The sequence below is a fragment of the Dermacentor andersoni genome, chromosome 1, assembly GCF_023375885.2.
Source record: "Dermacentor andersoni chromosome 1, qqDerAnde1_hic_scaffold, whole genome shotgun sequence".
NCBI classification, from domain to species: Eukaryota; Metazoa; Arthropoda; class Arachnida; order Ixodida; family Ixodidae; genus Dermacentor; species Dermacentor andersoni.
Window position 1 is genome coordinate 8,200,407 of NC_092814.1, and position 12,881 is coordinate 8,213,287.

Here is a 12,881-nt window from a genome sequence, read left to right on the forward strand (position 1 = left end):
CAAAGGCAAGAGGCACACCCTGGGCATGGGAATCTTTTTAAAGGCTCTCTTACAAGACAGCCAGCTATGTAATATACTAACCTACTGCCACTGTGCTTTTCGACACAGTTGTCATGATCGAACTTTTTGCCTTGTGTTCCTAACACAGATTTTGCACACTACAAATTGCCATCATTCAAGACTTCACCAATAATTTTTGTTAGGCGGTCAACCTTTAGTTTTCCAACACCGATGGCTTTATGAGTGCGGTTACAAAGTCTCCTAGTGAGTTCCCATTTTTAGGAGGCCTTGCCAGACTGTTGAACATTAGGCTGTTTATTATGATGAAAAACTGTTTAGGATGGTCGTTACAACTAAATGATTACCTTATGACACCGAACATATTTTCCATCTTGTCCTGTCTAAGATTAGCCGTTAACAAGTACTTGTAGCCTAGTGAGCTAATTAAAAGGGACAGGGCTTTTTATGGTCACACGCAGTAAGGGCAGTTCCTGGGCTAGGAAATCTGCCACCATGGTTGGCAACATAATCGTCCCGTTCTTCAATGAATGCAATGAATTCTTCAAGAAACTTTGCATTTGGAGAGTTGGGTCAGAGGCCTTTTGATAGTATTCTTGTAGTTATTACAAATAATAACCTTTCCATGAGCTTCACAAGCTCTTTGTCGGCACAGTTGTCCTAAAGTGCCTGTCCAGATGAACTTTATATAAAAAAAAAAAAAAACTTTAGTACCTTCTTGCTAAACAGCTGCAAGGTTAAATTTACGTGCATTTTTAATGCGCAAGGAGAACAAAACCTGTCCTTTTTTTTTGAAGGCATTGTCACAAAAGTTCAGCACGTTGCATCACACCAGGTCGTGGTACTATGGTGTCAACGTAAAGAAAGAAAAGGAAAGAAAGAAAGGCGGGAACAAGGTGAATTTCGTCGGTGCATGTGTTACGCAAAACTTGCGACTTGTGTCTGCATTTCTTCGGCTGCCATCAGTGACCCGCCAGAGGAGCGCAGCGCCCTCTTCGAACCACCCAGCCAAACATCCAAACTGGTTTCTCCGGCGCTTCGGGAAAGTGCACCCGCTCCCGACCCTAGGAGAACCTTTCTAGCCTCTATAGCAAGACTCCAGAAATCACCTGGGTGCTCACTTTTGTTCACAGGTGACTGTGGAAGCGTTCTTCAAGTGCACAGAGAACTTGCCCTCGCCTCCTACTAGTTGCTAGACTCGTACGACAATATGTGGAAACTTGCTTTCCCCACACGGTGATGTGTTCGGCAGAGTACTGTGTTTGCCCTATTCTATGCGATTCCAGTTGTACGACAGGATTAACAGCGAACAATGAGCGAGCCTTTATTTCCCCAACTGCAGCAAAAAGTGCGAATGGCTGCGTGACCTATAGCATTCTAAGCCGCATGCAACAAACCAAATTTCACATATCCCAATGCTCAGTGAAGCTTCCAGTAGGTGGCCTTCTGTTACAAAGATATATCGTATTTAACTATGTAATCATCGCTCTTACATAATGCTCGCACCCCCACATTGCCAACTTTTTTTTTCGAGTAATCATTGTACCCCTGAAAATTACTGCAGTGATTGCAATCTGCTTGTTGCGGTGCATGGCAGCCGATCGAACAGAGTTTTCAGCCATTTCTTTCTGCAATGTCCTTGCGCCATTGCACGCGCAGCAGTGCACATGTTCTCGAAAGGCTCTGAATTCAAGAGAAAGAAAAAGCAAGGATGGCGCAAGAAAGGCCGACAACATGTGCACAATTTATACTACGAAGACTGATGACCTTTAGAAGAAAGCACTTTTCGCAAATAATCCATTTGTGCCGTTCCTGCTTGTGTTGAGCATGTGGTCTTACTCCAAAGGCCAGTGTGAGGACTTGGCATTGGACGCCTGTGTCATGGGGAGGTAGAGAAACTGTCCTTCGCGAAAGCAACGAAAACAGCAGTCGGCAAAACTTGGAAAACATCTGAGGGCTGTGCGCAAGGCTATGCGTGCGTGCTTGCAATGGCCATTGCGATCATAACGCTTGTGTGATGAATGCTAGCTAGCAGTGGTGAACGCACACGTGTACATTTCCTAAAACAAACGTTCCATGCTACTGCTTCTTTCACCATTTCACTATACCATGGCTCAAACTCGAATGACGCGACCTCCAATACCATGCGCGCGGGCTTTCTAACGGTTGCACCTGCGACAGCACGGCACATCCGCTAGAAGTGTGCATGATTTCTATCCCAATAAAGCAGCCTAACCTTGTGTACTATGCTATCTATGTTGTTGTAGGGGTGTGCAAATCGTAACTCTTGACACCAAACAAAAACTGCCAATGACAAATTGAATCAAATAATTATTATTAGATCCGACAGCCGAATCAAATAGGCCTTTATTATGTACGCTATTCAGATTTTGCACACCCCTACTAGTATTTCATTTCCGGAAAACTTATCTCCACAGTACGCCCGCAACCTTTCAATTTCACTTTATTTGCTTCGAACATTCGAATTAATTGCTGCTGTCCCATCATAGAGTCCTACGACTGCAATATATTTGGGTAAACAACCAAATAAGTGGACATCAGCAATTGACAGATGGCAAATGTTGAAACAAATCCATATAATGAAAAATGTTTTTGTGTGCGTGTGTGCGTGCGTGCGTGTGTGTGTGTGTGTGTGTGTGTGTGTGTGTGTGTGTGTGTGTGTGTGTGTGTGTGCACGTATGCATATTCAGTATGTCGTTAAGTGGCACTTACCAGTTCAATCATAATGACCTCTTTCACTCCTGTTTTTAGCTGCAGAGGATACAGTGACATGCAAGCTGTATTCTTTGGGTTGCACTCCTTCTTTCAAGTGTTCGTTTGTCGAATTTCTTCGTGAATCTGACAAGTAAGCTGCTTAAGTAAGCTTCCAGTCAGAAGCTGGCAATGTCTGCCATATGCGATCCAGCCCATTTTTATTTTTCTGTGAATTTCCTTCTCATGATCAGGGTTCCCTGTGATTAATTGACCTAGCTAAACATACTCCTTAACAGACTCCAGAGGCTGACTGGCGATCCTGAACTCTTGTTCCTTTGCACGGCTGTTCATCATTATTTTGGTCTTCTGCATATTAATCTTCAACCCAACTCTTACACTCTCTCTCTTAAGGTCCTCAATCATTTGTTGTAACTGTTGCTGAATAGAACAATGTCATCGGCAAACCAAAGGTCGCCGAGATATTCACTGTCGATCTTCACTACTAAGCCTCCCCAGTTTAATTGCTTGAATACTTGTTCCAAGCACGCAGAAAATAGCATTGGAGAGATTGTGTCTCCCTGTCTGACCCCTTTCTTTATAGGTATCTTTCTGCTTTTCTTGTGTAGAATTAAGGTAGCTGTGGAACCTTTGCAGATATTTTCCAAGGTATTTACGTAAGCGTTCTGTACTCCTTGAATCCTAGTGCCTCTATGACTGCTGGTATCTCTGCTGAATCGAATGCTTTTTCGTAATCTATGAAAGCCATAGAGAGAGACTTATTATACTCTGCGGATTTCTCGATAACCTGATTGATGACATGGATATGATCCATTGTCAAGTATCTCTTCCTGAAACCTGCCTGCTCCCTCGGTTGACTAAAGTCCAGTGTTGCTCTTATTCTATTCGAGATTATCTTGGTGAATATTTCATATAATACTGGGAGCAAGCTAACTTTTTAACGTCTCCCTTTTTGTGGATTACTATAACGTTTGCATTCTTCCAGTTTTCTGGGACCCTTGCAGTCGACAGACACTTCGTATAGAGAGCCGCCAGTTTTCCAAGCATTATGTCTCCTCCATCTTTGATTATATTGACTGTTATTCCATCCTCCTGCTGCTCTTCCGCGTTTCATGTCTTGCAGGGCCCTTCTGACCTCATCGGTAGTTATAGGAGGAGTTTCTGTACACTGTTCATTATTGTTTCGAATAGAGTGCTCCTGAGTCCTCTGGGTACTGTAAAGGTCAGTATAGAATTCTTCCGCTGCTTTTACTATATCTTCGAGATTGCTGATGATATTACCCTGCTCATCTTTCAAAGCATACATCTTGGTTTGTCCTATGCCAAGTTTCTCAAGTACTAGCTCTCATGTACTAGCTCAGATCAATGCTGCTTAGCTTTGGCGACTGCAGAAGCTGGCACGCATGCACCAGGACATGGCCGATGGCCTAGGAACATTTGTTTGCCACCCAAATCCCCATTCATTTTCATGCAGTTTACAAACGGTGCTAGAAAAAAAGAAAAAGGCGGTACCCCTAACATAAACGAGATCTGTTTTAGGATGAATGAGGCTAATAGTGCTTTATTTGGCTACACGCAAAGCCTTTTCATCGTGCATGTATATAAAAAGCACCCCTTTTTGGCACATTATAAGGTGCTCAAAAGGGGCTCTGCGTATTGTTAGCACCAAAGTAATGCAAACAAGTTTGCTGGGTGACTTATGAAGGTAGAGAAATAGGCACCAGGTCATGCGGCACATGCAGTCGAAACAAAACTGGTGCCAGCGGTGCCCACAACTCTTATTTCTATATACGTGCATGTGGTCAGAGTGCATTTTTACAATTGATAGTAGGTACAGCGGGCAGTGGCATTTCTTGTGGTGCTCGATGTTTCTGCGTAGGTGCGAGTAAGAGTGGGTGCGAGAGACAAAATCTGGGAGGCTTTTGCTCCTTGAATATGCGACTCTGCCTAGGCACAACGGAGGAGGTTTCTTAGCACGTATTGTATGCGTTTGTCCCCTAGACGCGCCGACATTGCCGAGTGCAGTCGAGTTTGTTTACGCTCCGCCGCTGGCTGCCCGCACGGGGAGGCAGTGGGCACGGACGTCCCATTTGGTGATTGCTATGCCTGAAGGGGCAAGGTTCTGACTGGTGTTGTATAAGTCATGGGTCGCTTTTTTCGTTGCGACGATAGATTGCATTTTTTACAAGCACTGCTCCAGGAAGGCACGTGTAACCGGCAAACCGAGGCTTCAGGAGAGCACCTGAAGTTATAATAAAGCAGGTGGCACAGAATCTTCAGGGCACGCAAGGGGTCACGGGGGAATTAAAGCTGGAAGCAGGGCGGCCCGTAAGTTGGGGCCACGGAGGTCGAAGCATGCCAGGGGGTGTTCGCATAAAAAATTGGCTGTCTGTGATAGCGGACAACCGATCTTATACACCCCTGGCACGCGCAGGCCTCTGCGAGCCCCAACTCACGGACCAGTCTGGGTTCTAGCTTTGATGTCCCTGTTGCCACTTTGGTGTCCTGGAGGTGCCACCAAGAATACGAAATAATGACACGCTGTTTCAGTAGTAAAAAACCCGACTGAATAAATATAATTACGTCCAGCTGCCAACTTGTGACGCTAAGTTCAGCACTACCGCGCCTCACAGCTACTGCCCACATGCCTAGGGACAAACGCATACAACACGTGCTAAGAAACTCCTCCGTAATGCCTAGGCAGTGTCATATATTCAAGGAGCAAAAGTCCCCACATTTCCTCTCTTGCACTCGCCGTTACTCGCGCATTTGCGCGTACATCCAGTGTCTCTGCAAGTGCCACACCCTGCTGCAGCTACTAGCAATTGTAAATATAAGTCCGGGGCACCTTGCAAAAGCACTGCTACTTCTTCGAGCAGTCAGGCCTCGCCACCCCGCAGTTGCACGCAACCTAAGAATGCCGGTGACAACCTTCCTCGAGGCAGTCACTCCACAAACGAACTGCCTTTTTTTCTTTTTATTTAGGCGCTCTGTCGTAAATATTTCTTATTTACCTTATACTCTCTACTAAATTTACGCCTTCTCTTTTATCGCCACCCCTTCTCCACTGCTGACTGCTGTTCAGGTGTTAGCAGACTGCGATAAACAGCTACTGTGGTCAATAGCAATTTTCTTCCCTTTCTATCTGTGTGTTTATATGCATAAAGCTACAGTTACCATTTCAAGCCTACAACCTTCTTTTAGCAGGCCTATACTTTGCAGAAAGCTTAAAGAAAAATAAAAGGTAGATGCTAGGAAGAAAAACAAAACTAGTTTACGATCAACGTCACTCAAGGTTCAGTCCACTTCAGTCTTGGTCCGTCTTTATTGTTACAAGTGTTGTGTTTTGCTGAGGTAGGTGGCACTGCAGTCAGCAGGCCATCTACCAAGACTGTTTTCGAAGCAGAGGCCTGCACTCACGTGACAGCCACGTCAATAGCGACAGTGATGAACCACTACCATGCTTATAGTCACCATCAGTAGCACTGAGCGTTTTACATCGAGAAAGGTTCGACCAAGCAATTGTTGAAAGTATCAGTGTAGAGAGGGCCACCACACGCAGCAGCAAAACAACAATGGTGCCAGGCACAACTTGTCCTGACAAGGCCGGGTGAGGGGGCATTGTCCTCAACTTCACCAGATCACCTGTCCCAGCATTGCAACAGGGACAGATTGGAGCATGCTGTGATGGCAAAGAGCAGATTTCTTCCTCTTTTTTTTTTTTTCAGGGAGATGATGATTACTTAATGGCATCCCCTTTGAAATGGGCCGGTGAAAAATAGTCACCTAGCCTGCTTTATTTAATCAGGTATGCTACACCTTTTTTATCTAGCATTTTTTTGTACAGAAGCCAACAAAGCTCCAACTGCCAGCTGCACTATTTTTAAAGACCCCCGTTGCCAACTTCCTCCACAAGAATAAACTCGCACTGCCACTCGCACTGCGCATGCGTGGAATTTTGTTAAAAAGCTGCGCCTGAGCAACGCGCCCTTCAGTGGGGCCGGCAGCAAGCTAGCGATGGCCCGTGCTAACGTTCCACGCTTCTTCCTGGTGCAGGTAACGAACTCTTATTGCCTTTACGCAAAACCTAGTAGCCACCGTGCACTTTTTGTGCTGCCGGGCCCACGGCGCTTTTGTTCCATTGTGTGTGATTGTGCGCATATGCTGTTAAAACTTCTCATGCTAGCTGGTGATATCGAATCTAACCCCGGCCCCGACAAAGAGATTCTTAATGCATTGAAAGAACTGCAATCTGGACAGACGGTAATGCTTGAACAGCTAAAGTCTATTGAAAAAAAACTAGTCGATCATGATAAAACGTTCAGGGAAATCAAAACACGGCTAGACAAAATTGAGACAGCCTGTGCTGGTATCGATGACATGCAAAGTGAATTAGGCAGACTACATGAGATAAGCACTGAAAATACGGCACAGATAGGTGTACTGTCTGCCCGGATAAACGATGCTGAAAATAGATCTAGAAGAAATAACCTTGTTTTTTACAGCATCGCCGATAAACCTAAAGAATCATGGTCTGATTCTGAGAAACTTATTATTGCACATTGTTCACAATATTTAGATGTACAAATAGAACCACGGGATATTGAACGTGCACATCGCATTGGGTCTTTCCAAACTGGAAAGTCCAGGCCTATAATTGTGAGGTTCACTCACTTTAAAAGCAAAGATCTTGTCCTTTCTTCGGCTCGTAAATTCAAAGGTACGTGCTATGCCGTTGCGCAAGATCTCGCCCCAAGCACGCGCCTTGCCCAGAAACGCCTCATCGAGTTTGGAAGGGCCCGTAAACTGCGGTTCAAGTTGCGACATGAAAAGCTTATAGTAGGTGACAAAACCTACTACTTCGACCACACTACTAACCAGGTCATTGAGGAACACCTTTAGCCATCATTGAGACCAAAATGTACACCGCAACCACAGAATAGTCAGCCTTTATCATTCCTGCTCGCTAACATTCGAAGTGTTGTTCCCAAGCGTGATGCACTGTGCAGTCTAATAGGCTCATCTTCTTGCGATGTCTTACTACTAACAGAAACATGGCTTAACACATCAATCAATGATACCGAAATTCTCCCTTACCTCTCGCATTTTGACATTTTTCGGAAAGATAGGCCTGATAACTCACGCGGTGGGGGTGTATTAATCGCCACTAAGCGTAACCTACATTGTTCATTTGTAAACCTCTCTTCACAACTGGAAATGATTTGGATTCGATGCACTGCTACACACCCGCACATTCTGATTGGTATTTGCTATCGGTCTCCTAGTACCGACAGTTCTTTCACGCCTTCACTTCATGAAGCCTTAAATACGTTGACAAAAACATATCCTAACAGTCCTGTCCTTCTGTTTGGCGATTTTAATTTTCCAACTATTGATTGGTCCGATCCTGCCTCTACATTATCTAAAAGCAGCCCCGCTAGTGACTTCTTAAACACGTGTATAACATTCGGCTTAACGCAGCTCGTCACTGACTCAACACGCGTCACTGCTCACTCGTCCAACGTTTTAGATCTTGTATTAACGACTCACCCTGATAACTTTACCCCTGTCACCTTATTGCGCGACCACCTGACAGTACATATTTCGTTTCGTTGCAACGTACTAAAGAAACAAAAAAATCGGAAAACACTTACACTCTATGATAAAGGGGACTATGTCAGCATGAACCGAGAATTATCTGAGTACTTCGATACGTTCGTCGCTAACTTTCAACTAAATTCTCTCGAGTCGAACTGGCTGCTTTTCAAAGCAGAGATGCATCGCCTTATACGTCTTTACATCCCCACCATTACAATAACAGAAAGAACAACATCACCATGGTTTAATGTATCCCTCAAACGACTAAATAATAAGAAAAAACGGTTGTTTCGATCAGCCAAACGATCTAATTCTTCTTGCACATGGCAGAAGTATTACGCAGTCGAGAAAGAATATGACAAGTTAACCTCTCAAGCTAAACACAAGTTTCTTTCTACCACTTTACCAGCTATGCTACAAACTAACCCGAAGCGATTTTGGAAAACTATTAATCCTAATCAGCGGAATGAGATATCACTTATCAATAACTCCGGGCTTCCGATCCCCGAGACTGAGGCTGCGGATCTTCTTAACATAACATTTAGTTCAGTTTTTACTAATGAATTACTTGATGGCTTGCCCAATCCACCATACTTCGCATATCCGCTCATGCAAAATATCACATTCGATCCCATCGGCATTGTCAAAGTAATTGAATCATTGAAGAACTCGTCATCTACAGCAGTAGACGGTATCAATGCCAAAGTTCTAAAAAATACTAAACATGTGTGTAGCCTGTTTTTATCACTCATATTCCAGGAATCGCTTAACAGCGCTTCAATTCCACATGACTGGCAGGTGGGCAAGGTCATCCCAGTCTTCAAGAAAGGAAGCCGATCATCACCGAGTAACTACCGCCCTATTTCCATAACAAGTGTGTCTTGTAAAATAATGGAACATATTTTATATTCGCATATTGCTAACTTCCTAACATCCGTCAATTTTTTTCACCCAAGTCAACACGGTTTCCGCAAAAATTATTCCTGTGACACTCAACTTGCTCTTTTCTTGCACGACTTACATTTAAACCTAGATCGTAACATCCCAACTGACACAATATTTTTAGATTTCGAAAAAGCATTCGATAAGGTCCCTCACGGTCGTCTCTTAATAAAGTTATCGCGTCTTAACATTCATCCTTGTGTTCTAAGCTGGATTCGAGGGTTTTTAACTAACCGTGAGCAATTCGTATACGCTAACTCACAGTCTTCATCCTTAACACCCGTGCTTTCAGGCGTACCTCAAGGTACCGTTCTTGGTCCCCTCCTTTTCTTAATATACATCAATGACCTACCTTGTAATATTTCTTCTCATATCCGACTCTTCGCTGATGATTGTGTGATTTACCGAGCAGTTACTAACCCCAGCGACCATTTGGCGTTACAAAATGACCTATCGCTCATACAAAACTGGTGTACCACTTGGCTCATGTCATTAAATGTAGCTAAAACCGTGTTAATGTCTATTCATCGTCGTCGTAATTACGATATCCCTAATTATAGCATCAATAACACGCAGATTGCAACAACGGATTCATTCAAATATCTTGGTGTGTACATCTCGCGTGACTTAACTTGGACCTGTCATGTTAACCACATAATAAACTCTGCTAATCGTTCTCTAGGTTATCTACGCCGTAACCTTTACCTCGCTCCTCCCTCTATTAAACAACTTGCTTTTCTAACCTTTGTGCGGCCCAAGCTTGAGTATGCCGAAGCTATTTTTGACCCCCACCACAATAACCTTATTAATGCCCTCGAGTCGGTTCAGAACCGCGCGACACGATTTATCCTGTCAACTTATTCATATAATTCAAGTATCTCGGCACTAAAAGCCCAAATAAACCTACCCTCTCTAGCCTCACGCCGTAGAATAGCCCGTCTTAAGCTTTTTCATAAATTCTTTCATTCCTTGCCTTTTGACAACCCGTACATAAAAAGAGCACATCGCATTGCCCGCACCAGTCACTCTAATACAGTATATCCCCCACAAGCCCATACCGTTACTTTTCAGCAATCATTTTTTCTGCGCACAACTCGAGACTGGAATGGCCTGCCTGCCGAAGTTGCCACTATCATCGACCCACTTGCATTCAAGCGACTCATCGAAAATATCCCTTTGTAATTTGTAGTATCTACCTTTGTCACTAACTCCCCACTCCCTCATGTAATGTCTCAACAGAGACCTTTGAGGAAATTAATAAATAAAAAATAAATAAATACAAGAAGCATGACAAAGCACTGGGAGAAACCAGCTCATCCATGGCTGCTTTTATTAGAAACACATGGACGAATCCAGTTCATTGAATGCATGGAAGGGGTTAAATGCACTGATGGTGCCAAGGCTATAAAAATGCAGCTTCACTCGTCCATCTGAACTATCTTCAATACTAGAGGCTGTGCCACTAGAGACAAGCAGGAACCAGACAAACCTTGCAGGTACATTTCCTCGCCATCACCAAAGGGGTCTCCACATTTCGAACATCGAGCACATGTGGGATGAAAGTGATGGTTTTCCCCAGCCTGGAACACAGACGAGTCACAGTTAATGCTTGCCAGAGCAGCCAGCCACATATCTTTGTTGATGCCACAGGCTCCCATACAATCTAAGTGCACCTTAAATAAAATTGAGAAGCAGTGGGTTAAGAGAATAGGCTCACAGGAGAGTGTGTCATATGGTCAGTGCAGACAGAACAATTCAATTCTGTATGCTGCTGTTGCGATTGATGGCCCTTTCTCAACTGAACAACATTCGAAGGAAACCGATTATGAAGCCATTTGCACATGGAAAGCCACTGCTGATTTTGGAATGCCCGACGCAGTGGCGCAAACACTTGTCAACCGCCATGCACAACATGAATTAATGGTGTCATCTCACTTAGGCATTCTACAATAACACAGTTTTTAAACAACAAGCGAGATGTAGTGTGGACAGGGAACAAGGACCACGAGGAGGCATGAAAGAATACACACATGTAGTGCTTATTGTTTTGCACGTTCTCGTGTCCTTGTTCCCTATCCGCGCTACAACTCGCTTCTTTCAAGATCAACAACCAACAAGACTACATCGCCACTCTCATTGAAACAACATTCTCAATTCTTGGCACTTTTAGGACAGAGGAACACTGGCAGAGAAATTTGTAGCTTTCTGCTGTTTTTGTCCTTTCTAAAAAACACTTTTGCACTTGAAAGGCACTGTTTTAGTAAGAATGACATTATCAATCAATGACTAGTTTTAACACTAGAGTGCCTGCATACTTAATAACATGGTGCAGCATTCTTTAGTATGTCACAGGAAACAGTGCTGTGCTATAACTGTAGCGAGATGCAGAAAAAGAAATTGGTTTCTGAAAAAATTCCAGCAAAACCTATCTCACGTTGACTGTCGACGTTAAGTCTTTGTTGAGTGTTGCTTACAGGCAACATACCAGAAGAAAATTTACTTTCTTGCAGAGCTTGGGTACTGAGCACAAAGTTTCTGGCTAAATGTCTTTGACCGAAACTGAATGCAAGCAGCAAACATCATTCGTTGGTTTAGAGCAGGAACGAAGAATGAGGAAAAAGAAGTTTGGCACACACCTCAATTAAAAAAAAAGTTTTTTTAAGCATGGCCAGAGGAAGACCGATGCAACATATCCGGCTGATCTGGTATCACACACAGGTTAAGCAAATTAACTGTACATCTATGCTTCACAAATGACATGAACTGTCTGTAAAAATTGCAAACGAAGCCATCGGTGGCTTGGGGTGCAGGCCACTTCCACTTTTCTGGCTGGTGTTTCCCCGCTATTGCTGAAAACTTTATTGCATTTTTTTTTCCCTTTTATTGATTATGCTTATTCTCAATGTGTTTCACACATTTAGATAGCAAAAAAATTTTTGCCCGGGTATTTATATGTGCCGTCATGAAAGGGTTAATGCGATTAGCATTTGAGAAATGTAGCAGCACACCGTATTGCTGAAGATACCTTTATTAGGAATTTGTATTGGTCATTCTGACATTTCTATTGCTTCGGCTACGTGTGACATACGCTGTCTCTGTTATCAGCCTTCTTTGCTTCGACACTCGTTTGCCAGGATTGGCCACGACCATGATGGCATAACTATGTCGCAGTGACAACGTTGGAATGATGAAGGTCCTACGATGAGGAGGGTACGATGACAAAGGACTGCTCTCAAATGAAGACTATGGTATAATGAAAGTGTGGCCACGAGTGTTCACAACTGATCACAACTATCGCGTGAGAATGATGGTATGACAACACTTGGATGACGAAGATGAAGTGATGATGATGGGGCGACCACGATGACGTGATTATATGACAATGAATGCATGGCGATGATGCAATAAAGATATTGCATGCAATGCTGGCATAATCATGATTGAATCACAACAGCATGATTAAGATAGAACGATGAAGACGGAATGGCGTCGATGAAACAACAGTGGTATGACTACGGCATGATAACACAGGGATGACTTACCTGAAATTATGACTATAAGATGTGAGCATGACCGAGACAGCAAGAAGA

The 12,881-nt window shown here is 43.7% G+C and overlaps 1 protein-coding gene across 8 annotated transcripts in view; it reads right to left on the reverse strand.

Annotated features, from left to right (window-relative positions):
* Positions 1-12,881, reverse strand: part of Unc-115a (actin binding LIM protein Uncoordinated 115a) — a 558,372-nt gene that overhangs the window by 283,449 nt on the left and 262,042 nt on the right. For all 8 annotated transcript variants that reach the window (XM_050191443.3, XM_050191440.3, XM_050191439.3 and 5 more), the window contains one exon: positions 10,781-10,871. In XM_050191443.3, the coding sequence (XP_050047400.1) occupies positions 10,781-10,871 (91 nt within the window). The remainder of the gene's footprint in view (positions 1-10,780; positions 10,872-12,881) is intronic.